The 26,648-nt window shown below is 34.9% G+C and overlaps 1 protein-coding gene and 1 long non-coding RNA gene across 5 annotated transcripts in view; one reads left to right on the forward strand and one right to left on the reverse strand.

Annotated features, from left to right (window-relative positions):
* LOC148673430 (uncharacterized) overlaps positions 1-26,648 on the forward strand; it is a 399,373-nt gene that overhangs the window by 123,091 nt on the left and 249,634 nt on the right. The window lies entirely within an intron of this gene.
* The window catches only part of prdm6 (PR domain containing 6), a 67,855-nt gene that overhangs the window by 30,345 nt on the left and 10,862 nt on the right, over positions 1-26,648 (reverse strand). For 2 of the 4 annotated variants that reach the window (XM_088629861.1, XM_088629864.1), the window contains exons 1-3: positions 21,626-21,793; positions 20,632-21,130; positions 16,107-16,414 (exon numbers count right to left, since the gene is read on the reverse strand). In XM_088629861.1, the coding sequence (XP_088485987.1) occupies positions 16,107-16,414; positions 20,632-21,118 (795 nt within the window). In that variant the 5' untranslated portion in view covers positions 21,119-21,130; positions 21,626-21,793. Of the gene's footprint in view, positions 1-16,106; positions 16,415-20,631; positions 21,131-21,625; positions 21,794-26,648 lie in introns of those variants that run through there. The other 2 variants (XM_088629865.1, XM_088629862.1) reach the window with 2 other exon arrangements.

Genomic DNA, 26,648 nt, shown 5'->3' on the forward strand with positions numbered 1-26,648 from the left:
ATTAAAGTGGTTGCCTCCTTTTGATTAATTGAATAAAATATGGTATTAATATGGCAAGGTATCGTATGTCTGAACATGTAATGTCTCCTACTGAAGTTTTTATATATCATTTTTACAAAGCAAATAGATTCAGTTCTTCATACGACATTTAAACTTTGTTTGACCCTGTCTTGAACAAATTTTACAATTGAGAACAAATGTTAAAAAATAATAAAAAGAGAAAATATTGGCAAGTCTGTGTTAATAAAATAAAGAAACCACTGTCAATATATCTACCACACCACTCCATAAAACATGATTCTTCACAGGCAGTGACATCCTTAATCAATGATATTAATTAAAAATGTTCATAAGCAAACATTACATACTCTGTATCAAACATCTGTGTCTCACCGCTTGTACATTTTGATAGAAACTGGAATTAAACTCATCCATTAAACTCTGTGGGTAAAAAGGGATTCTCTTTAACTTTGTACTTAACTTTCAAATCCGACAAAGGACGTATGTGAAACCAGTTGGATGATCTCCACCTAGCCTTCTGTGAATATTTTAGGCTATAAAACTAGACCATAAGGTAATACAGCAAATTAGATACTTCGACAGGAAAAGGTTCAAAATAGAGAAATACTGTAAAAGCAAAGAATGTTTTTGTGTTGTACACAAGTTTTAAAATATATAAAAATATCATCTGTTTCAGGGTGTTTCAGACAAAAGTTAATTTTCAGTTGTTTTTAAAGAAATATATGTAACCAAAGTACAGACATATACAGTAAAGTATGTGTCTTAGAAGGAACATATTTTATGGTTTTAGTGTTTTGTAAGCAAGCAGATACCATGAAATACGAGAATTAATATTAATTTACCACATAACCATGAAAAGTATTCTTGTGAGACACATACTGTATATATGTCTGTTTCATTGATCAAAGTTAGCTATGCCATGGTGATACAGTACTATAGGCACAGGTACTATCTTTTCAAAATCATCAGGGTGTTCACCTTCAAATGGATTCACATTAACAAAGCACTTCTTTGTCTTACTTGCACAGTAATAGAAAAAAATAAAGCACTTATTTATATTAATGAAGGCTTTATTAATGGTAAGAATGTTAAACATAAACCGTAAAATATGTGTTCCTTCATGCCTCGCTCGCATCTTCAATGTTCAGTGAAAGAATCTCCCTGAATATGCGTTACTGAAAATTTAGTTTTTTATCTTTTCTTTTAACTTATCATTACAAGCACTTTCTGTGAATTCATTATTTTGAAGTTAATGCTTAGTGGTGACAGTCAGATTTAACTTTTGAAACTATTAACTGTATAGTTATATAGTGAAGAGTGAAAATATTCAGTATATAGTATTTGAAACTATACTGATACCTGTCAAATGTATTCTTGATAAATGTAGATTCTGCCTTTGTGAAAATCTTTATTAAGCCCTTCCTCTGGCATCTTAATTTGAACAAAAAACTGTCGGCTTCTTGTCATTAAATATGAGTCACATAATTGTTCACTTGCTGCGGTTGGCACCCTCACCAAAATGTAACTCATTAAAAGATCGCTTTCTGTTACTGTCAGAAGTCAAATTAAGGGCAGATACTGTTTTAAGGTTTGTATATTTTTTGTAGGATTGGATTTCCAAACTACAAATTTATCCATTTCCGAAATGTACAGCTTCTGTGAAGTTGGCTTCTTGGCAGCTGCCGTCTAGTGCAGACACTTTATCTGCTCAGATGTCAGTTACTTATGATTCATTGATAAACAATAAATCAACCGAAGCTTAATTAACTAACAGTCAGATAAGTTGACTACAGAGTCCAGGATAAGACATAACAGTTATTTAGCATTGTGATTCGGCATTCCTTTGGCAATCTCCCAAATGCAAACCAAGTAAAAATACATTCACCCTGTTTAACCATGGTATAATCAAAAATATTTGAGGAGCTTGACTACACACAACACCCAAAGAGTTGGCACCTGTGGTAATAAGCCCCTATTGTTTGTAACCTTTCTAATGAGAAACAGCTGTACATGGCTGCTACTTGAGACTTTATGCAAAGCAGAATTAGAAATCTATTTAAACAGTCTTGCTTTCCAGTGACATGAACTGGTGAGAGCTAATATTCATTAGCTGTTAAAAATAGATATGATTCTTGCAAGAAACACTGTGCAGTATTAGAGTGTTTTGTTTATGAACAAGTAGAATTCATAGCAACTGTTTGCTCTTTAAAAACACCTTAAGCCTTTTTTCACTGGTTAAGATACAGCTGATGAGCCCTAATAAGGGGGAAACAGCAGTCTGTTTTTGCATGCCTTGACATAATATTTCTAATGAAAACACTGTGTAGTGTCTGACTAATATTCACAAATCTGGGTGGCATGGTGTTTAATGATGCTGCCTCACAGCTCTTGGATCCTGGGATACATTCTGGACTGGGGAACCTTGTGTGTGGAATTTTCTCCATGTTTGCATGGGTTCTCCAATTTCTTCATAAATTGTCCATATGTGAATGTGTCTGCAATGGGTTGGTATCCCATTGAGGGCATAATACCCAGTAGATCATATGCTTATAGAAAAAAGGTTCTGGGTTGCTGCCAACCTTACCAGAGATAAGTAGCTTTCAGATAATGGATAGAAGGAAGGATCAAGATCAAAAGTCTATTAAAGACCTTTGTACCATCAATCAAAACATGGACACTGTGTTTATGATGGTTTTCTTCCAGCTGATCTATACATTAGGAGAACATACCCATATCTTTAACTGGTCTGCTTGCTTGTTTAGATTTTTGTTTTTGTTTTTGCACCCAGTCCTGAGATTCTAATTTAACCTATTTCAATTTGTATTGCTTCCAACTGTCACCATTGTTATCCCTCCCCTTAAGGGCTCTCCAGCTCTTTCTTATTGTGCTAACTACCTGCACCTGCCCCCAATCCTGCCCCTCCTTATTTAAGCCTGGCGCTCTCGCTACTCTGGGCTCTGCATTGGAAGACGGACGCCCAGAGGCCCGCCTACCATCAAGTCGCCCTATGTCCGCAGCTTGAGGGCATAGGCATATTATCGACGTCCTGACCCAGCTGAGTCTGGGGCTCGGAGTGCCTGGCCTCATCATCCCGTTTTCATTCCCTGTCCCTGTACCGGATCCCATTCCAGCTTTTAACTCTGTCTTGTTTTGTCTCGACTGGATCACCCAGATTTTGACTTTTGGACTTCGCCCCTGATTTCCCCCCTGGACTCCTTCCAGGGACTTGTTCGCCTTGGACTTGTTCGCCTTGGCTATGCCCCCCGAGCACCAGTTCACCATCGCCACACATCAGATGCTCCCAAAATGAGTATTTGTCCTTCTGCAGCAGTCAGATTGGTTACATTTCAGCAACACACCAGGTCAGTTCTGAAATTCGGAAAGCTGCACAGGGTTAATATTAAGTAGAAATCTCATTTAATCTTTTAACATTTGAAAACAAATTTAAAAATATAGAAAAAAGAATTAAATAAATTGTCTGTCACTATGTACATGGCTGAAGCATAAACCAGAAGACACAACAGTTCCCAGCAACCAGAGCTGGGAACCCCAGATCTATACCAAAGACAAAATAAACTGACATTAAACATTTTAGATTTATGCAAAGATACCGGTTCCCTCAAAAATAAAAATAGCAAAAAAGATTGAAGAACACTTCTCTCCTGCAGTTGGCTCTGAACCACAGGTATGGGTGTGATGTGATAAAATGAGAGTCTCAGAGGTGGATGGGAAGAAGGAATCTGCCTATTCTTCCTCATTTTTCCCTGTGTGAAGTCACAGGGTTCAGAGCTATGAGCCAAGAAGTGAAAAACACACAAGAATTCCAAAGTGGAATAATAATAAGAAAGATTTTAAGCAATTTAAATGATTATTTTTTAAATGCTAACAATCCCTTCTCCAATGACTTAAATTAATGGAAATACCTATTCTGTTGGCTACAAATAAGGGAACCAGAAATTGATTTATCTATGCTGAGTCTTATGTGTGGTATTTTTGTCCAAATTTTAAGGTAATTGTGGCTTAGTTTGCTGCAAAATTAATTTAGAAATAAATGAATAAATATAAAGAGTTCTATGTGTAGGTACTCAAATGATTAGTGCATTCATTAACCTTCTAGATCACATATCACCATGTTTAGACGATCAGAAGAAAAAAGAAAGGAAGAAAAGGTATATGAATATAAACTGTAACTCTGAACTGAACAGCTTTTAGTAGGAAGCAACACAAAAAAAAATTACTTTATTATCTGTAAAAAACAAATTGTAAAGAGAAAGGAAGGAATACATTATCTAAAAAAAGAGAGCTGTGCTAATTTAATTACTGATCATTTGTGGAAGGTCAATGGGTTACTGAGGCACTCACCGCAGAAATGGACAAGACAATTTGGTAAAAATGCCTCCAGGAATCATTTTGTCATTGCTAGGTGCTTTCCTGCTAAAGCTGTAATATATTGCAAAGCATTCCAGAAACACATTTTGACTGATAACTATTGCAACAATATAATCTACAAAATGGATTGCCCTGAGCAAAACACTGCTAATGCTCTATAAAAGTCATTTACTTTTTTCTGCAGCTAAAAGAAAAGGCTGAAAACACCACCTTTGTTGCAAACACCACCTTTGAAACACCATTCTGTCAACACATAAACAAATGCACGACCTTGTATTTCTAGAGAGATTGTACATATCAGATAAATTAACCAATCTGGGGTGTAGGTCTTAAAATAAAAATAAAAGCAGAGGTATAGGAATTTTATAGATCAACTGTTACAAGCAACATTCAATAAAATACATTTTATAAATAGTGTCAGGTTCTAAAGAGGAAACTCCTTATTCTGGATATAAAACCTTGTTGGGCTTAGACATGTATGATGTTAAACTTTGTCTTTATAAAAATGATTCTTGGTTGCAATTAATGCTTCAATGAAGTTTTCTAATATTAATTTGCACATTGCACATTTTGTCCCATATAAAAGAATGTCCTGCAATTCTGAGATATAAACATTGTTTGATATTATGCTTCTCTAAATTTGTGTATTTAATACAGTATACAGTATGCTGATATAATATGTCTCCAGTCATGCTTTAAGCAATTGACTTTTGGCTTACTGCTGGAGTTCATTGTATCACAAGGACACCATAGTCACACTTAAATAAAGCCAAAGACTCTGGCTTGTTACCACCGCTTTCATTAGTTTTACCATTAATTAACAAAATCAGGATACTTTCTGTCTATTTGCTTGTAAGTGCTTTGAAACCTACCAACAAAGCACTCTATTGACTCGGCATCCTTAATCAAATAAATATTTACCATTGTGATTTGCGGAAATTATTTACCTTTCAATACAGATCACAAAGAGAAGACAAAGTGTGGGCTAAAACAAATCTTCTAGTCATCTGGAAGCAAATTATAGCTGAGCTGAAAAAAAGCCTTTCCAACTGACTACTCAGAGAGGCTTACCCCTCACTAGCCCTAAATATCAATAGAGCTGCCTTTTTTATTATTAATTTCAAAGCATATCTGACCTTGAGATGTCTGCAAATGCTAAACAACCTTTTGTATAATGGCATCCAACTTTATTGAGGAGAGACTGTGTATATTACAAGAGGTGAACGCTGTCAATTGCCAATGCTGAAATCTGTCTATAGCATGCTGAGACAATCAATTTTGTAAATGATTGCAATAATCAAGGAAATTGCCTAATTTATAAATCCTTGCATACAGCATTTTAATGGATTCTTACACTTACTGCTGATGTCCTAAAAGCTAAATGAGTTGTTGTCCTGGCTGTCATTGTATAGAATGATATGGGTGGCCGACCTGAAATAAAGTTAAAGGTCAAGGAGCCAAAAAATACTCAGTGGACACCAGACCTGGCAAAACCAATAACATTAGACTTCTAAAAAAAGTCACATTTCTTTAGCACATGTTAAACTTAGTTATGAAACCTAATGCAAACATTTTCCTAAGAAAAAAAAATGGGTAGCAGGAACGTTGAAGGATTATGGTACCAGTTCATAATGTGCCACTATTTTTTAAACAAAAATGTTTTAGCATCTCAAACTTGGAACCAACAATTTTAGTAAACATACGTGAACAAGGAGTTATCAAATCTCCCATTCAGATATGATTTTCTCACATGCATTCAGCAGTGGCTGCTTTATAATCACCAAATGCTTTGTACAAATTATGCACAGACTATTTTCTTTAAGATCACTACATGCTGTTATGAATTCACCTCAGTTCCGGTTTTATATCATTCCATGAAATTACAAATCCTAATCTAAACTATGATTTTAAAAACAAGGAATATTATCACAGAAAGTAGGAAGGGTGGGTAAATATTTCCCCCAGCCTAGTCATCCTGAAAACCTGGTTCAAATGCTGCTAAAGTCTAAATTCGAAGTTAATTTGCTGATCTAAGATGGATTTTCTTAGTAAACCAATGCAACTGTACAACGTGGTGTAACATGCAGCTTCAGAAGACAGGAAGTATTATAGAAAGCGCAGACCTCTGTCAGAGTACTTTCTTTTGTTCTTAAAGGGCCTAGGTGAAGCCTGAGCCATTGTACTTCACTGGTCCTGAGCATCAGGTAAAACTTAAATTAAATAATGATATATAATATAGATTGTTTATATAAAAAAGACAAAAGCAAGAAACACTTAAGCTTCACCCAGCTTTATACATTCAAACAGTACATATTAATCAATTACAATATTAAATTATGAAAGCAAAACAGAATTTTCTATAATCAAAACAGCCTTTCCCATTCAAAAAATCACTTTTCAACCTTTAAAAATACAGTATATCTATGTATTACCACCAAACATCTTGACAGGATCACTTTTTTAGCACTGTGCATGATAGAGTGAGTTTAATTTCTTTCTTAGAGAAATGACCTAAGACGGAGTTAATAAAGTTGCATTTGACTATTTTGAATAGTCAGCTAAACTAATAGTCTAGAATAGTCTAAACTATCTAAATAGTCTAGGTGTTACAAAGTAGAATTTTTAAATAAAGTCATAAAGTTTTTAACTTTTTAAAGAAGTTTCACTAATAGGAGAATTCTCCTGGCTGAAGAGCACACAAACACAACTGTTTTCCATAGCTGCCTTGATTTGCACATATTAAATTCTATGTCTCCTTCATACACATACTGAATATATATAGTATTTACATGTTTAAACGTAACAATGAACAAATCACAGAAGTTAAAAAAAACATTATCAAAGCTAATTTATATGAACAGTGACGTACACTCATGCGGTGAGTCCTCATGCCCAGAGTCCTCAAAGAAAACTGAATTTTACACAGCACGCATTCCTTAGTTTAATCGAGGGGGAAAGAACTGCAAACCTTTAAGGTGGGAGCTCGTTCCTCTAGCTGATGAGACCACATCAGTAATCAATGAAGCTCTGTTCATCGTTTAAAAGCAGCCAGCTAAAATTAGTGTTAAACACACAGTGATGAGCTCTACGCAGCAATCCCGGTGCCCCAGTGAACAATGCACCCAGTTTACTGCTTTCTCTGAGGAAACAGTTCACCAATACAGCAGACTGCGTTCTTTATCAGAAACTGCTACAGAATGAAAGCAAGTACATGTGTTTTGTGCTTTGGTGGACAATACAAAAAGAACCAATAAAAGCAGCTGGTAGTCTGTAAACCCACTTTAGTCACTTTGAAATATATGCAAGTATATATTATATGTATTTATTTTTTATGAATACTAAAATATTATTATTCACAATTATTTACTTTTATAATATGCAACATGGCCTTGAGTAATAGGACTTTCTTGTACATTTTATGTAATATAAACCAGAAAGGAAAATGTGCTTTGTATTGCTAAATTTTATCACAAGAAGAGTTCAATACTATTCATTAAGTAATATGAATGTTGAGCAGTTCATGTAAGGCAAGATGTTTTTTTAAATAAAAGTGCCAAAGTGAAAGATAATAAACAGCACTGCCATATATCATGCACTTATTTAATGTGGAAATATTTATAAATGCATCTTCTAAACACTGTTCAAATGAAAGAACAAATGATGTAATTTCCTAAAAAATATTGCCTCAGGCCCTCCACTGTAACCATTCTTAGATTTCATTTACTGTGTAGTTAAACATAAACAGTTATGTCAGACATAAACTGCAACAAATGCAACAATTCTTAGTCACAAAGCAAGGCAACAAACACATTGAGAAACATTAAACTTGGTAGAGATCTCTCAAAGAAGCATATAATGTGTCACCAAACAGAAAAAAAACAACAAATTTGACCATACTGTTTATTCTTCATGTGTGTAAGAAACTGAATAATTATTTATCTTATTCTCCGTCACTGGTGGAGAAACAGTAAAACGGGCCTTGGAATTCAGCTTTTTATCATTATGAGGTAAGGACACTCACACAATCGCCAGGACATTTACCTCACAGAGATTTTGGATGGGCCTTTAAAATGAGTGTTGTACTGTTTATTGTGCCGCCACAGTTCTCTATCCTGAACTCAACACAGTAGACTCAGTTATTTTTAATCCAGACTTAGCAAACACATGGCCAGACTCTGGTATTTACAATGCTGGTTATTATTTATGGTTATTACTTTTTCTTTATTTCCATTTAAAAACATAATAGCCAAGGACAGCATGCTTTTGTTTTCTTTTTGAATCAATCAAGCAAATGTTATTGAATTATTTTAAAAAAGCACAAAATACTCCTTTGTTTTAAAATGATAGAACATGTAAAAGTACAAGGGTAGCATGATTTAAAAAGAATAACAGGTGAGCCATGTCAAAATATTATGTGTTTTACACGTACTGGTGATGGACAGATGGTCTGACTGTCTTTATACAGTATCTTAATGTTTGTTTATTGTTAATTTAAGTGCTGCTTTAATCATGTGGCATTAGTAAACACTAAACACATTTTTAAAGGGAAAATAATATGTATAATTTAAAATTTCAATATATCTGAGGTAACACTAAATTCTAGTAGAGCCTCATCTAAGGGTTTTTTATTTTACACAAAAGCACTCTTAAATACATAAGACCACCAGTGAAAATGTAAATCACCGTCAAGGCATTTTTTGCCTTCATGTTTACTTTTCCTATTACTGGTACTGGAGAGATTGCAACTCTAAGTCAAACCTTCAGCAATTGATTCCAGCCAATAGTGTCCTGTCAGTGCTTTACTTACTGCTCAATCTCACTAAACTGACATTTATGGTGTACTGATTGGCCCCTGTCACTGATGGCGGTTGTAAATTCACTTTGAAAAGCTGTGTGTTAACAGCCTCTGACCAGGCTCAGAGGAGAGTGTGTACAGACTGGCTGACAATTGCTTGACCCCCTGCCCTTATTACAGTGAGTAAATCAGACTTTGAGCCATTAGACTGGAGCCTTTAGGCCTTCGCAAAAAGGATTGACATGACTAAAGGTCAACCTCTGTCACACGTGTAACAATTTGGATAATGGAATTCTGTAACTTATCTAAGGAAACACTTAGCAGTGATGTACAAATAATGTTGGCACAGACAGAGGTACAGAGCTTAGATATGCTAAATACGTGCTACTGCATCAGTTACACAGTATGATAGCTGATGCAAAAAAGAAAGCACAGTACACAAACGTTCAAGCTGGGTTTTCAATTGAAAGTTGCTATTTAGAAATCGGCTACTAGAAACCAAATTTTATTTGTAAATCACAGCACAGTGTGCAAAAGAAAATAATATATGTATGTGTGTTCAAAATACTGTACAATGTAGCCAATTTTGAATAACTGCTAAATATGTTATATATTCTTGTTTTATAAACACTGAGTGCACTTTTCTGTCTCACTATCCTATCAAACACTTTCCCTAAAGATTAATTTCAATTAAGTTCACAAAACTACTGAGACAAGTTCAATTTTGGAACCCGATGATTAGGACTGAACAGGCAAAAACGAATGACAATACAGTGATACTGTATGAAGATTTACTAGAGTTTGCATAGCTGCTTACTGCTACCAGGGGGATATTTTGCAGAGAAATATATGAAATTTAACGCTAGCAAAACATGCCCTTGGGTACATTCTCTTTTGCGAAATGTTATCGGTTCTTATTTGAATTAAACCTTTTTTTCTTTGTATATCAGTAGAACTATTCACTCCATATTCAAAGCATTATGAATCATAGAAAATATTATTGCAACAATTTATTGTCCATATTCCTTTTGCTCTAAGTTGGAAGTTAACATTCTGCTTTGTTCTGTTCCATATTTATTCTTTCTCCTGTACACGTGTGCACACATGCTCCCCCTTCAAACTACTAGAAAGCTGTAGTACAAAAACAATAGGCTTGCTCAATAGATGGCAATGCATGATTGGACTGAGAAGCAGGGAACTGAGTTCCATATCCTTCCCAGGTCAGAACAATTCCCAGATCCCACCTTCATTGAAAACTAGTTGAACTTGTTAGATGTGCAGGCCAACCACACACACCTTTACCCTTATCACAGCCTCAACCGAAAGTCATCTGTCTTCTGGAATAATGGAATGGGACTTGGCTGAAAATAATTCACCACCTTATAGAAAACATGCCACATGCTTGTAGAGCCCTGACATGCCTTTAGTTGGGGTTCCTAAAATTTTCATCAGCAAGTGTCAGATGGAACCATAATACATCAGAATAGAATAACTACATCATAATATAATATGGTCAGGTCAGCTGTGACCAGGATTCCCCCAGCTGCAGCACTCAACTGACTGAGCCGAGGATGGGGTGGGATAAGTTCACAAGGACTGTCTTGGGTCACAGCAACACAACAGCCCCTGCATCTTTCTGGAGGCTTGACGGCACGTGGTGCTGTTGGTGAGAGACATGCCTTTTCTCCAAATGGCGCTGAATCTCTGGCACAAAGCTGTATGGCCTGTGAGGTGTTAAGAGTTGAATGGTTTGAAAGTGTGTGGGAGTTTGCCTAAAGATTAAGTTGATTTAAGTTCACAAAACTAGGAAAACAAGATCAATTTTGAAACCTTATGTTTTTGAAGTGTGAACTATGTAGTAAAAGATTAGGAATGAACAGGCAAAACCAGAAACAATACAGTGTTAATACAAGTAAATAAAGATTTACTAGATTACGCATATCTGTTACCTACTGTATACCCTCTTATTCTCCCGTGTGTATGTCGCAGAGTTCATAGCAGTTTGACCTGATGTGAAAAACTCATGGTTCTTAATTGAGAAAAATTGAGTATTCTTATTTTATATAACAATTGTGATGGGGAGAATAATGAACAAAGGAATTGTTCGTTATTGAAAATTGTTCCTACATTGAAAATGTACTGTATCAAAGATTTCCTCATAGCACAATGCTTATTTTTATTGCAGTTGTATTGTTTTGTGCAACATATGTGTGTGTGTCTAATTTTTTTGGAATATACAGAATATAAACACAGTAGCCTATTTAAAAATTGTTGAATAAAAAAAGGTTGAAAAGTTTTGTCCAAAATGAGTCTAAAAAATAATGACAAATAATGGCATGGCTAAATAATGGTAGCCATTCTAAATGTATCAGATAATTATTTTCCAAGCAGATCCTTTGAAAGATACTGTACTGTTGAACTACCACTATCCACAGCTTAAAACCAGATGACATACTGGTGTGGAACGTTCAGCAAATCTCCATTGAAAATAACCACTATTGGGTTATAAGGAATAAAAGCAATTCAAAACAGTCCAAGATGAAAGTATCTGATTCTTTAATTAATTTTATTAAAATTGTCTTGACTAAATCTGGACATATAAAAGACACTGTTGGTAAGGATACCTCTTATAAAAAGTATTTAATAGACTTAAATGTATTTGCCTGCAGCTATTTGCAGTTGGGGAAAAACCCAAATTGTTTTAAAATATTTAATTCAAAGAAACAAATCACAAAGTTTACGCAAAACCTTTAAGTGTGAAACTGTTATGCCATTAGGGAATGCCACAGGGTGTCAGTACAGACGCAAAGCACAATACTTCAGAATGTTACTTAATGTGTTTTATCTTTAAGGCCATCTTAAGAATGGTGATGTTGTATATCCTAAAAACATTTAAAAGAAGCCGAGACTCTTACTGTTGTTTCCTGTACAGAAGGTTCCATTCATTCACACACACATAGACAGTATGAAGCACAGAGCTGTTTCATTTAGTGCTTTGCAAGTGAGACATACTGTTGTGCTGTGAAAGTAAGGATGTAATTCAAGAAACTTAACATTCACTATTCATCATTTTAATGCTGTCACCTTAATAAGAATATGTCACAACCTAATAAGAATAAAATATGCAGACAATAATCAGAGCAGACAAAAGAAAATTCATCACATATTTTTCATTGAGTGAAACTTTTTTCGTTCATATTTGGACAATTATTAGAGAGAAAACAAAACTGTCAGATGCACTAGACTAGTGTTATGCACTAGTGTTATCTTTTTACACTAAAAACAGGCTAGACATTACCTGTACTCTGGCTGTAGAATCCAGTCACTATATTGTAGCTTAAATTATTTAGTGAACCTAATGCTTTGGAGAACAGTACATACAAAGCACTAAAACAATTCTAAAAACATACAAAAAAGTTACAAAACCAAATATTCTCTCACACATTTTTAGAGAACTATGTTGCAAAGGCAGTACTCCTTAAGCAGCTGACTGAAAATGTCACAGGGCTCAGGCTTACTTCAGGGCCAAATAAGCTCTGCTTGCATTTCAAATACATGACATGCTATTAAACAGCGCTGCCAAATAATCTAGAAAAGTAGATGATGGATTGTCTGAGAAACTTAAATTTAACTTTAATCGAACCGTGTCATGAACATAACTGTATCCCCCTGTGCTGCCATTATCAGGGGGATCGAGACAAAAGTGACCCTTAGGGTTGATAAGGCATCTTGAAGTGTTTGTTGCTAATGGCAGACTAAGTATATACTTTTGCATGCCCATGTCCTCTTGTCACTATTATATTATATAACTTGCATTCCTTTCTGACAAATATATTTAAATAATACTTTTTATAGCAAATTACTTCCATTATCTAACACAAATAAATCTCTATCATTAATAACGTTTATGGGGGAAAAAATTGAGCTGCACAAAAAGCTTGAGCTGTGCTCTATTTCACAGCACTCTTAGCAATTTCCCATTCACACTAATGTAGCATTAGACCAACTGCATAGGGTCAAAATTGGTAGCTCTACTTTATCTCCTTTCTTAGTAAAATGTTATTATAAAGTAAATCCAATTGTCAAAAAAGCATATCTGTTGAGTTTCTTATACTCTTACAAGTACTCAGCATTATCCATTATATCATATTAACAGTACAGTAGAACATATTTAATATTCAAATTTACTGGCTCGATTAATAGATGTAATGTCCAGATAAATCAAATCATTGTCACTGACCTAGACATCTGAGTTAAAGCTATTATCACCAATATTTCCTAATGAGAAGAATGTTTTAGTTAGTATTTGTTAGTTCTTGGTTCTGAACACATACTGTATGTGAAATGTTAGTCATGAACTACAAACAACAATTGTTCCTTTTACCATGTATACAATTAGTAACCTACAGTAGCTTATACAGTATAGTAGAATGAAAGTGAAGATTAATTAGTGGCAATCTTTCTTGAAAAAAACCCAGCAGCACCTTCTTGATTTTAAACATTGATCAATTCATCTGCAATATGTGATAAAAATGGAATATACCAGAAAGATTTGCCTTGTTACTGTATATAAATTGATGTTTTTCTCTTTGTGTGAACAGCTGCCAAGACCCAGATGTCTCTGGCAAAATGACACAGGCAAACATGCAGTACATGTTAGCCATTTCTCAGAGCAGAAGTATCAGTATTTGTATAATTGTCAGCAATTTTTCTGAGGGGAGACCTGCAGATAGTTACACTTGTCAGTGATTTATCAGTGAGGAATTCAAAGCACAGGTATATTTGTTAACAGTTTCACTGAACTGAAATCTAAAGTGAAAGAAAACTCAGCAGAGAATTCTAAGGATCAGTGTTTCTGTCAGTGGTTCCATGCAGCTGAACTTTAAGAGAAGCTACAACACTTGACAGCTTCTGTGTGAAATCTTAGGCCATGTGCGCTGACTTTGACTATCACTAGAATCAGAATGATAAGTAGTATAGCAAGGCAAAGGGGAAAGGATTAAGTCTGAAAGACAATATACACTAAGATGGATGTGTGACCATCCAATTTTTAATATTGTCTAGTTTTCCATTTTCCTATACACGTCTTTCTGTATGCCATTTACAATATTCAAACGCCTGAGATCAATTGCCATTAATGCACACTGTGTGCATTCCTACAAGCTGGGCCTATTACAATGTGATGTTAAGCAGAATAAAAGGAAACACTAAGAATCAAGATGAATTTATCCCCAGAGATCAGCAGTTCATTAATAACAGAGATAATATTTTGGTTCAAGGCATGGTAAGAATATTTTTTCAGGCCTTTATTGCCAGACACATTAAATGAGAAAATTATCTTGATATCAATTGCAGCACTTAAATACCAAGAAAGTCTCTGTTTTCTTTACAAAGTTAGTAGAGTGATCGCTCACCATTACTTAAATTTGAACATTTCCAGATTTTGTATCACCTTTTTCTATTAAAGAGGAAATTTATTGTTCCCCTCAAAAGCATATGGTTAACAGTGATACTTAAAAAAAATAGAATTGTGCAGATGCTTTCTTACACAATAAACCCTAGGATCTGGGGCGAAATGGGCCATGAAATAACTTAAATGACTAATTATGTAGCTTTCCGAGTCAGTGAACCAATGCTAAACATGTCACCTCTATGCTGGCTTATGCCATATAAAAAGAATTATCCTGGCCTGTGGCACGGACACTTTATCATTTCCCATGAACACCCACAGGTGTAGGGGCAGGATGTGAGGTAATGGAAAAGCCTCAGATAGACCTGGAGATGCCGCACAGAGAAGGCTATGGATCGCATGCAGCACCAATGTCAAGCAGACTTCTACATATGGTGTGGAACTGTAATAAATGGGAAATGATATGGGAACTCAAGAAAAGTGTAAGAAATTAAAGGAATTATTTTAGAAATAGATATTGTTCTTTTAGTGCCATATCCTTCAGAATAATTTCTCTCATTACAAAATCTTACTTTGTTACATTTTAAACTTTTAATGCTTTTTCTAATATAATGTAAATTAGCTTAAAACAGTATTATTAGTTAATTAGAGATTATTGAATTAGTTTTTTTACTTATGAAATAAAATAAAATAAAGTGCACCAAGTCTGGTTTTCCCAGCTGTCAAACTACAGATTTGCTTAATTTATTATGGAGTGGGCAGTTTGCCCACTGGGAAAAGAAAAAGACGAAAATGTTATAAAGACTTCCATGATTGAATTTACCAAAAAAGGAATGTTCCATAGTACAGTATTTAAGATAAAACCACCACTGCCTAACTAACTGTATTCCTCTTACAGTACCTACACTATTTCTGAGGTAGATGTGTTAAAAATTAAACTTTGATTTTATGATATAACTCCCTAACACAGTAGATCTTAGTTTTCCATGAAAGAATAAGTGTTTAAAGAAATAAATATCTTTAAAGTCTCTAATAAACACTGTATCATTATACCCTTGTAATCTGAATTTATCTTGAAGCAATAAGGGGTGTTCTCTGAAGCAGGAGACTCGGATGCAGCTTCTTTAAATTGGTCTTTCCAATATAGGGCTATAGAGGAGGCCATGTGCTTTATGCTCAACAAGGATTACCAAAGTGCATTTTCTATATAATTTGCACTGAACTTGTTGCAAAGGAACACAGTTTTTTTACTCACTTTGAAATCACACAGAAACACAACTTCCCGTGAACAGAATGGATAAATGTTAATGAAAGAATCACGCCTCACAAAACAGTTTTTCAAGGTAGTTAATGCATAATGGATATTTTGTTTCACCTACGTTACATCTTCAAATAAGAATGAAGACAATGCTGCTCTAAATTAGGCAAGACTAAATTAAATTAGAACTTCTCATTCCGTTTCGCAAGAGCAATGCATTTAACAGACTTTACCTCCCACAGGTGACGTGTGTTCCTCAATGTCCCAGTCTGTATCTTGTCCAGGAGAAGAGGAACTCCTTGAAAAGGCCCAATCCAGGTGCCCTGGGGGATCCTTTGTGCTGCACAGATGCCATAACCGAGTCCCGGCACAGTACTGGTGCAGAGACACACCTCTCTAGGTAGGTCACGCAGCCACTCGGGAATCTCTGGAGGGGCTACAGCCGCTACAGCGCTGCTGGTTCCTACCAGCCGGCGTAGAGAATGAAGGGGGCCGTGCATGGGGCACTCACCATTCCGGTTGTCTGCACACATGTCACAGCCTGGGACAGCAAACAAGGAACTACGTCAGTTTCAAGCAGCGATGCATTGAATATATGTATAATACTCTAATATAGTCCACGACACAAAATATATATAATGTAAGCAAAAACTAAGTGACAAAGTTGATATAGTATACACGTGCTTTCTTCAACGGTAATATCAAAGTCCTGTGCAACTTCTTTACAATTTACTGTCTTTTTAAATACACAAGGATTCACGTTTTGTTAATCAGTCCAGCCAAATGATGACCTGTAAAACACGTTTCGTCGTACACTTTTAACTGCATAACTATTCATTTCACAGTGCAGTAATTCATGTCATTTATACAGTATCTTGTGTTTTCACTGGAATGTTAAAGTGCATTTATATGCCTTCCATCAACCTTTTTTTATGTGGATTTAATTTAATAGACATACAATACAGAATTTTTCAGGTTTTTAAAACGAAAGTTCTAATTAGACCTGTAATCTCATTTAAACGAAACTTTACAAAGTTATATATATATAAATATATATGAACACAATTTTATGTAGCCTAATCATTGCATTCAATAGATTCACCCATTGGCAGATAAGAACATGATGCACAAAGTTTAATTTCCATGTATTGTAAAAGCTAAACATAAGTAAATTAAAATAAAAGTCATAAAGGTATCTTAAACAAGAAATAAATAATACGACCTCTTTTTAAACATTAGAAGCTTTGAAGTAAAATTAATTTTCAAATTACGAGTGACTAGATAATTAACATAAAATTCGTGTTATTCCGAACACACGTGAATTTAGTTTCTGATCTGATCTGAATTTAGATCTACAGTACATAGCGTTCTTCACACGAATCGTCTTTTATAGAGAATTCTTGGGTAGCAAAAATCTAAGCCAAAAATGTCGAAGTACAGTTAACATAATTAACATATAATGAAATACGTCCCTTTATTTTGTTTACTTTATTTAAAAGTGTAACAGTCTAGCAATGTTTGAAATTTAGGCGAAATGTGGTAATTAATCTGTTAACAATACTTCATGGATACTTAAAATTTAGGAAAATCATTTTTGTAATTTTGACCAATTTATCTACAGATTTTATCAAAAGATATGTATTACTCTTTTGATTATTATTAGAACAACATTTTCTCCTCTTTCCAGCATCATAATTGTCAGAAGGCGCTGGATCAGATGTGATGTCTTGACCTCGATGGGCTTTTCTCTATAAAGACTGTAAAGCTGTCTGTACAAGACAAGAAAAATGTATAATAAAAGACGAATAAATACCGATCATACATACAGTAGGCCTATACATATATGCCTTACAGGTTTTATATTCTTACGGTTGTAGTTCATGTGGCTTAGTAATGCTTATGAACGTTCACGTAAACCAATTAGTTAATTATACACTTTCGCAAAACATGGCTAAAAGTTTCCTACCTACGGCAACTAAAAAACCGGACCACACGAAAAAGAAGTGTCTGTACATAGCGCATGTACTATTGTATTTATGTAACTATTTTCGCTGTTGTCTACTTTCAGAGATATTCCCTGTTATTTTTATCTTTGTCTTTTCCTTTGTTTTAAGGGTGTTCATAGGTAACAAAAACTAGACTATTTGTCTCAAGCGCGCGATTAAGGAACATTTTTACTTTCTTTCAATTCTTTATTTAGTCGCCTTTAGAAACACTGTTAAGGTAGAATGACTAATCCTCATTTTTCACACTGATTTTATCAATGTTCCTCTTAATTCATTTTTGATATTTGTAGCTGTTGTTCGTGACTACAGTAGGTACAGTACCTTACTACACCTTATTAAAGACAAAGAAAAAGCCGCTTATGCCCTCTCATCAATTGTAATTGTACATTCTATACATAAAGCGCCTTTTGAAGGATAACACTAATTAAAAGTACAATCCGTTTTTTAAACCGTACCTGAACTGGTTAATAACGTGAATAGAAAACACAGTAAACTCTTCAAATTGGACACTAAGATCACGTAAAAGTGTCCTCTCCATCTAACTTTTAACTATAGTCCATAAAAGAATAACAACTTCATCGTGTTACCAATGTACATGATTATTAAACAATGTGCTAAACACCGTTAATAATATAAAAGTAAAGCCCGCATTTGAGATCGCCAGATTGTTCTAGGGAACAGTAATTGTAATATAAAGTTATCTATATCATATATGTGCACTGCACGGTATTTGCTTTGTACACAATTTATGTGAAAACCTTATAATTGCCATATCAACCAATTATGTATTTAGGAACGTATTGGATCATACTCTATTTACAGTATATAGACCTATATATATTATATATATATGATGGTGTTGCAACCATCTAATATACTTTGGCTGTATTGTAAATGACTCAGATTTGTTTGAAATATGGGTAAGAGAATATTGTGTGTAGATAAAGCAGTCCCACCGTCCCCCGGAGACCTCCATATACCATGTTGGGATGATGAATAGCGGCCGGTGGAGAAGATCGATTCCTGATCCACACTCACTCCACTCTCCTCTACAAAACTATACGGCAATTAATTGTGGCTTGTCCCCTCATCCTTCATCTCCTTGTGGCACATATCGATGGAGATTACTGCTGATGGACCATTTTATCGCCTTAAATAAACAGTCACCACCTTTTCAAACCTCACTTTAATATATAGGGTTATACCTTATATATACGGCTTCAAGTACCGGTATATTTTATTGAAGTAGAAAAGAAAAGGTAAAAAGCTGTAAATCTAAGCCTCAACCTTCACGTAAACAGACACACTCCGAACATACAATACACGGATTTGCACCGAAGATGATTGTGGTAAAATTATCTAATCATGCGGCCTGCATTAAGGTTATTAGTGAACATTATTAAGTAGGTATTTATATTAACAGTAAATATTATTATTTTAACATATTTTCAGGATGTTGCAATTGTTGTAGAGTTCGGAATCTTCTCTGAGATATTGATTAGAACTGACCGCTTGAATAACCGTCTTTTTAATTCAACTTTGGAACTGTCAAGAGACAACATTCTTGTTTTAAACTAGAACATTTTTAATTTTATACCTAGGGTATTTTGTTATCAGATAGCAGATTTATACTGCTAGTCAAAATAACGCAAAACCTACTAATTATTCTCCCGTAAGCGATCTTTCAGATTTCAATTTGGAGTCAAACTATTCAAAACGTAGTGCAATAGGTAACAACCTATTGAAAGATAGCAATAAGTCTTAATTAAACCTTAATAAGAAGGTTTTGAACCATAATAAAACATTATTCTTTTAATTCACCATTTAATTTAAATAAAATCTTCGAGCCTTCTGTTTAATGCTTGGAAACGTGGACGATTTTTAAACGAAAACGTTGTCTTTCATGGGATCAGGTAAGAATTGATAGCCTTCATAACATAGGCCAGAACAACAACTGCGAAAATATTCTCATTGGCACTTAGACCAACACTCAAGCAACTTTCTGTCCTATATCATTTACTTAGTACAGGTTTGGGCTACCCTTAGTTAATGTGACAAGAAAAAACCTCAAGTGGTTTAAAAGGTAATACTTTTAAAGAAGGTCATCCACTCTGAACTCCTGAACTGAAATTAAATTCACTGTATTGTAAAACGCCTAAGGCAAATCCAGAAATTCTGGACAATATCGCCCTCCCATCACTTTTCTGGGCTGAAAAGTGTAAACATAACGTCAAACACCGCAATAAATGCAAGTGTTTTGGGAAAATTATAGAAATGTTCTAGTCATTTAATACTGGTAAAGTTAACATTTAAATAATAAGGAAAGACAGTGCCGACCTAGTAACATCCAATAACTGCATTACGAGCCGCACAGTCTTTTATCTACATAAGTTTTACAAGCTATCCAAGTCCAATGACAAAATTATTGCTTATTAGGTTTAAACTTTTTTCTTATCAAACTTGACTAGTTATGAATAGAAAGGCTATTTGAAATCACGAAAGTTTAACAGGCCTATGTGGTCAATGCATGTGTCATATTTGTACTGTATTTTAAAAGGTATTCGTGACTTCTTGTACAAGATTATTTAATATGAAACTTTCAGCAAGGAGTTTCCTTCTAAAATGTTACAAAAGTTTTTAAGTTCAATTAAATCAGAAAGGAGTGCTAATTCAAATAAGACGGTTCACAGTGGAATCTATAATATACAGTATTCACAAGTAACTTTTCCTCTGCGAACTACTGTATACGTACGATTATTGGGATCGCTGGTGTGATTGTTCAAGGGGATTATTTCCATTCTCTGCTGTCCATAGAGGTAATAGTCTAACTCCTCAGAAGTAAATTTAAACTTTGGTCTTGTGTCATTTTTACAGTTGGATGACAAGCAAAGGTCTTTGGCTTGAGCGGTGATTCCCGGGGTGTGGATTTCGGAGCATTGCGAGTGTCCAAAAAGTGCAATCTGGGGCACAGACAACTGTGTTAGACCTGCTAGCGAAGAGATTGAAGAGGTTGAGGAGGAGGAAGATGGGGTTGAAGCGGATGACGATGAGGTGGAGGAGATGGAGGTCGGACGCTGACGGAGGCTCTCTGCCGAAATATCTGCTCTTTCGGGCGGCTGAATCTGGTTATGGGCTCCGCTCTTCGGCTGGCTTTGTGGGAACAGCTGTTGCCAGTGCTGAATGTAAGCTGGGTCCACCTTCAAGAAAGCAGATCCGCTGGGCTCACCGGGTTTCAGCATCTCCAAGGGTGGCTGTAAGACACAACAGTAAGTTTTTTCTATTGATGTTTATGACTTTTGTTTCTCTGAAAATCAATTGGGATCTGTACAGAGAGCAAAACCAACATCAAAAAGTCATACACAAAACAACTTCAACAACAAAGGGGTTTAAAAATAAAATATTAATAAAATGAGAGCATCCTAATAAAAAGTTCTTCGTGTTTAGTTCTACCACAATTACCGAAATAATACAGCTGTATCATTGTTGAAACACAATGAAGGAAAATTCAGACGAAATCTGACTTACGGAACTTACTTAAATGTTTCATAATTGCTCTCATAACCACGCCTTGGTTGTATTAATACCCCTCGGATGTAATGGAATGATGCACTTTGTACTGTATGTCGATACAACGCGGATTACAGCTGAGAGCATCCCTCTTTTCTATACTTTTGAACGCTTTATGCGCACAAAACTCATTTTAAATCTTTTCAGATCTTGGACTTCCAGCACATCAATACACTTACCCAGTTTACGCAGATAGGTCTTAGCTTCGTCACTTACAGTGGTTACAGATTGTATATTCCAGACTCTTAAACCATAATCCTTTTGTTTATGGGATATGCTGTGTTCTGTATCCAAGCTCCAAGTCTGAAGTACGATATCCGAGCTCCCCCCTTCTCGCTCGCCCTCAGATCACTAGCAGCCTTGTAAAAGGACACGTGGGTTTTACGACAGCACGAAACCCAAGGGATGGGGGAGTTCACACTGGATCAAAAATACAACCTAACATCTGTCTCTGTCAGTACTATTCTCAGTTTTTGGATTATTACATTAATCAGTCGAAACTTTTATTTGAAAGATTATGACCATAATTAGTCTATTTGCATAATAAATGATAGAAAACTGCAATAACTACTCTATCATTTTTGTAGCCATTGTGATACCTATGGAAAACTCCTTTTCTTGTTATCCTTGTCCTTCAGTGAATTTATTTGCAAATAATTTAATGGTACAAATATGCAGTCGAATTAAAAATGAACACTTTTTTGGAGTAAATATGTTATAATTAAGGATTCACTTTCCCCAGTTCATGCTACGGTACAATGTTAGGCTTTGAAAATGAAATGTGTTAATCGTTGATATATGTATAGTATGTTTGGCACCTTACAAGTTAAATACATTGAATGTTTTCAATGAATTTGTAATCCAGATGAGAACAGATACAGCAGCTTTTAAACGTCTAATTACTTTCAATCCCGTTTTAGTTTTATTCCAATAAATATTTCAAAGATAACGGACCTCATTGCATTGTTAGTGCTGCGTCTTATCCAACCACTGGTTTTTCCCACCCTTTCTCTCAGACGCTTGAGAAAGTTACTGCTGTTTGGATTGTGTCTGTATCTAAATGTAGGACATTTTTTGCACAATTTCATCCAGAGCTGCGCTAAAAATGTTTTGACTGGCGTCTTTTTGACAGGCTCATCCGTCATTTGCAATACAGATTGATAACGTAAACTAAAAGACAAACATTATCGCCTGAAAAGGAATTCTAATGTAACTGCCATTGACAATGAAAAATTCATCTCACTATAAAAGAATGTGGATCATAACCTAGACGATCTCCCAGTGTTTGAGAACGGGTTTATGCGAAGAATTAGCAAATCCCAAGAAGGTATTTTATTTTTTCTGTTAAGTTATTCAGTTTCAAATGTTATGTAATTTCCTCCAAAAAACATTGACAAGGTAGTAAGTTGTTTTTTTTTTTCTGTCAGATGTTAATAGACGGCATGTGTCCCCTGTACTCCACATACAGTTCTTTCCTTAACCCCATGACGACATAAACCAATGCATTCTAAATAGAATTTTATTATATCGTCGAGTGTGTTATATTTGGACTTTTTCATAAGCGTATTAGCTAAATAGTATTTGTAATAAGTATTTATGGAGTGAATGTCTGGAACTTCAATAAAGGATTGGCAGGTGGTTCTAAACCTAATGCTTGTTAGAGCGCTCAGATTAGTCAAATGTACAAATCCGATTTCAATTACAGACAATAAACGCTAAAAGGAGAGGGATATAAAAACAAAAGTGCCACCAGGGACATTTTTAAACTTGGGAGCCAAAGAGCAATAAAAGAGCTCTCTAGCTGTCTGATTAACAATGGTCCTTTGGGAGAGATTGCAGACTGTTAACATGGTACTTGTCCATCAAAGGAGTCACCACCAGCTCAGCGCTTCATTAATTGCGCGGGATCGTTTTTGATAGAATTCGAATATCTGTTGTCAATTAATTGTGTTAGTAAAAGCAAGCTCACCACCCTATGAACAAAATGTATTAAACCAAAGCTCAATATCCAATTCACATATTGTAAATTCCTTTGAAAATAATACATTATAGAAGTGAAAGATCATTCTGATTTAAATAAATCAATAACGATAAAATATATTAAAGTAACATTATATAGCTACCTTTTGGGGAAAGAAATGCACGTCTCAACGATGTTTTATGTTAATGTTTTACGCCTTCTCTTGTTTGAGTAGCTAGACTATATTAAAAATTATTCAGGAGCATATTTTGAAAAATTGCAGCAGAGTAATACGTAAAAAGATACCAATATTCCCGAAACTCATTTTGTCTGAAAAGTTCTGGCACAGATGCGACACTATACCATAAAATGCAATTGTATATAAATTATTTTAAAAGAACAGAAATAAAGTGTTGTACATACAAATCTTGGGTTGTTTTGTACTTAAAATTAACCAAGAAGTACTATGAGCTATTTTTCTGCTTATCTGCCACCCTATGCTGTTAGTACTGTACAGTATATGGAGTTCCAGAGTTCAATATCATATGAAAAAAAAATCCTAATACTGATTTAAACAACCAGGGACTCAAGGTTATAAAAATGGCCACATTTAAGATTTTTAATGTAGAAGCGATTGGGCTTTTTTCCTTAATCTATACCCTTCAAATCGATGTTGAATATTGCTAGGAATTTGTTGAAGTGAAATAAATAAGGCGCGAGAGTGTATTAAATGCAAAAGGAGAGCGCAGTGGTGTTTTTCTTCATTGATTAATGACCTCTAAAATAAAACCCGCCGGAATGGGAGCTCGGATCGATAAATTAACTGCCGAAATTCATCATTTTCTTTGGCAAAAATGGTCTGATTATAGTGGGAGATGTTTATATTATTATTATTTGACGTGAATCTCAAAATGCTAATCTGGGTTTCGCCTCGATCCACATGCTCTATCAGATTCTGTCTGACATCCAATTAAAAAGTTTACATTTCTTGTTAATTAATTCGCCTGATCCTTGGAAGACAAATGGACGGCTGTCTTTGACAGGAGTCCGATAAAGAATTCAACGGCTTTTCTCAATGCCCTGGGTGTCTCCTGATTATAGTTTTAAGGTCACGGGTTTCTGGGTTTATAATTCATTAATATAGACGTCTATTCAGATGGGATTCCACAGTTTGTTTTGCATCTTCTGGATTTAATTTCTCCCAGAGAAGAGTAAGACGTGTTTGGGGGTGCATCTAATGAATGCATCAATGTTTTAAATATTTTTAATTATCCTGCACGTTTAAACGCTTTTTGTATTGATTAGCATATATTAATACAGAGTTTATTTATTTAAAAAGTATTTGCTTTAGCGTTTGTATTTTGGGGATATTTTGAATGAAAGCGGCTGAAATAATCATATAACCACTCAACTCCCATGCAAATTTCTATAGTCAAGACTATCAACAAATATGTCTATTTTGTCCTTATTGTTAAGCGACACTACTCATTTTCAACTTTGCTGTGTTTAAAATACTATGTTTAATACTGATGAATTTAAAAAAGATCGTAATTACAACCAGTTCTGTTCTTGGTGCTATTCAGCAAAGCTACCTGCATCTTAAACGGTTTCAGTGTGGACATCCAGACCCTACAGTATATACAGTACAGTACACAATAGAGCAAATCTAACCTGTATGATTTAGTTTTAACTTTTATACGCTCGGAGACATCAGCGCAACTAAGAAACGACGTCTTTGGGATTGTTAATGATTTATATTAACTTAAAAGAAACTCCAGATAAAATATTTTCATCTTAAGAAGATTTTTTTTCTCTACTCTACCGCCTCTCCCCTCATCCCCATATTTCCCTGTATATTCCTTTCTTAGACTCTGAGTTAGAGTGTCGTTGTGGTTGGAAGTGCTTCTACTGTACGTAATACCACCTTATCAAAATGGGTTTAGATGGCACAGTTCTAATATAATGTAAAACCGATTTTTTATTAGGCTGAAATAGATTTGATAACGTTTATCGAAGTTAAGCCTATATAATGTTGATTATACCACAACATACAGTATAGGCCTTGATAAAGTCGTAAAAAGTTTACACAGTATGTTGGCCCATCGCTGTAAAAAAATAGCCTGCATTGCCTAGACATTTACTGTATGCCAAATAAATATTAAAGTGGTTTACTTAATACAACGTCATACAATCAAAATTAAAAGTCAATTTAAAATGGAAACCGGTAGGTATACAATGGAAAGGTACATGGCAAGATGCTGTATGTACAGTATACTAGCCTTTTATATAAAACCCAACTCTCGTCCACTGTGAGATATTTAACTGGTAATCATGTGTAAGAAACCGAAGAGGGCGCAACTATCATTCTTGATAAAACTGGAGACACGTAAAATTGCAAGATTTGGAAGAAAATACATAGAAAAGAAAAAAAAGTTCACAATTTAAACTGTAGTTGCTACACAATTCCTTCCTCTGCTACTGAAGTTTTAAACTTTATTACGACATGTTAGATACAGTTGGTGCTAGTCAAAAGTGTCAGGTGTAAGGCCTTCATAATTAACATTAAATGCATTCTTACCGCCTTTGTTTTTCATTTACCAGTAAATGATCAATATTAGATTCTTCATCATAGTTACAGTATACAGTACACATTCATGTTAAGTTTAAATTAGAAAATTAACGTCTGTATGGGAATATTCCAGTCGTCCCCAAATTCGTACTGACGTCGAACTGAACGTTGTGATGACCAACAAGTTTCTACATCCACCCCTCTCTGTTTACTATCCCACTAATTTAAATCAACCTTTGATCTGTCAACTGGGATAGATGCTACCGTTTAGAAGTAGTGAACACAGCAGGCAGACGTGCACATGTGTATAATGATATATTCACTGGATTTGGATATTTATCATCATCGTAAACACTAACAGCAGCAGCACAAACAACATCGAGGTTAGTCCGGTTAGTTCTTAACGAATTTCGAACTAATTAATTGTTTAGCTAATAGTCACAGGTGTCCCGGTTCCGTTTGTACACCCGGTAAATTAAGAACCGATAGAGGGTAATCAATCCCTTCATTCCCAGTCTAATCGGTTATTTAAAACCTGAGAAAAATTTATAATGTGGAAGCCAAAATGATTGACACTTTCTGACTAAGAATTAAACAAAAAGCATGCAGGAGTCCCAACTGCTCAGTAATCACGTCCGATATATCTTTAGCCTGTTCTGACAGATTAGATATG

This window comes from Lepisosteus platostomus, chromosome 4 (genome assembly GCF_059453375.1).
Source record: "Lepisosteus platostomus isolate fLepPlt1 chromosome 4, fLepPlt1.hap1, whole genome shotgun sequence".
NCBI lineage: Eukaryota > Metazoa > Chordata > Actinopteri > Semionotiformes > Lepisosteidae > Lepisosteus > Lepisosteus platostomus.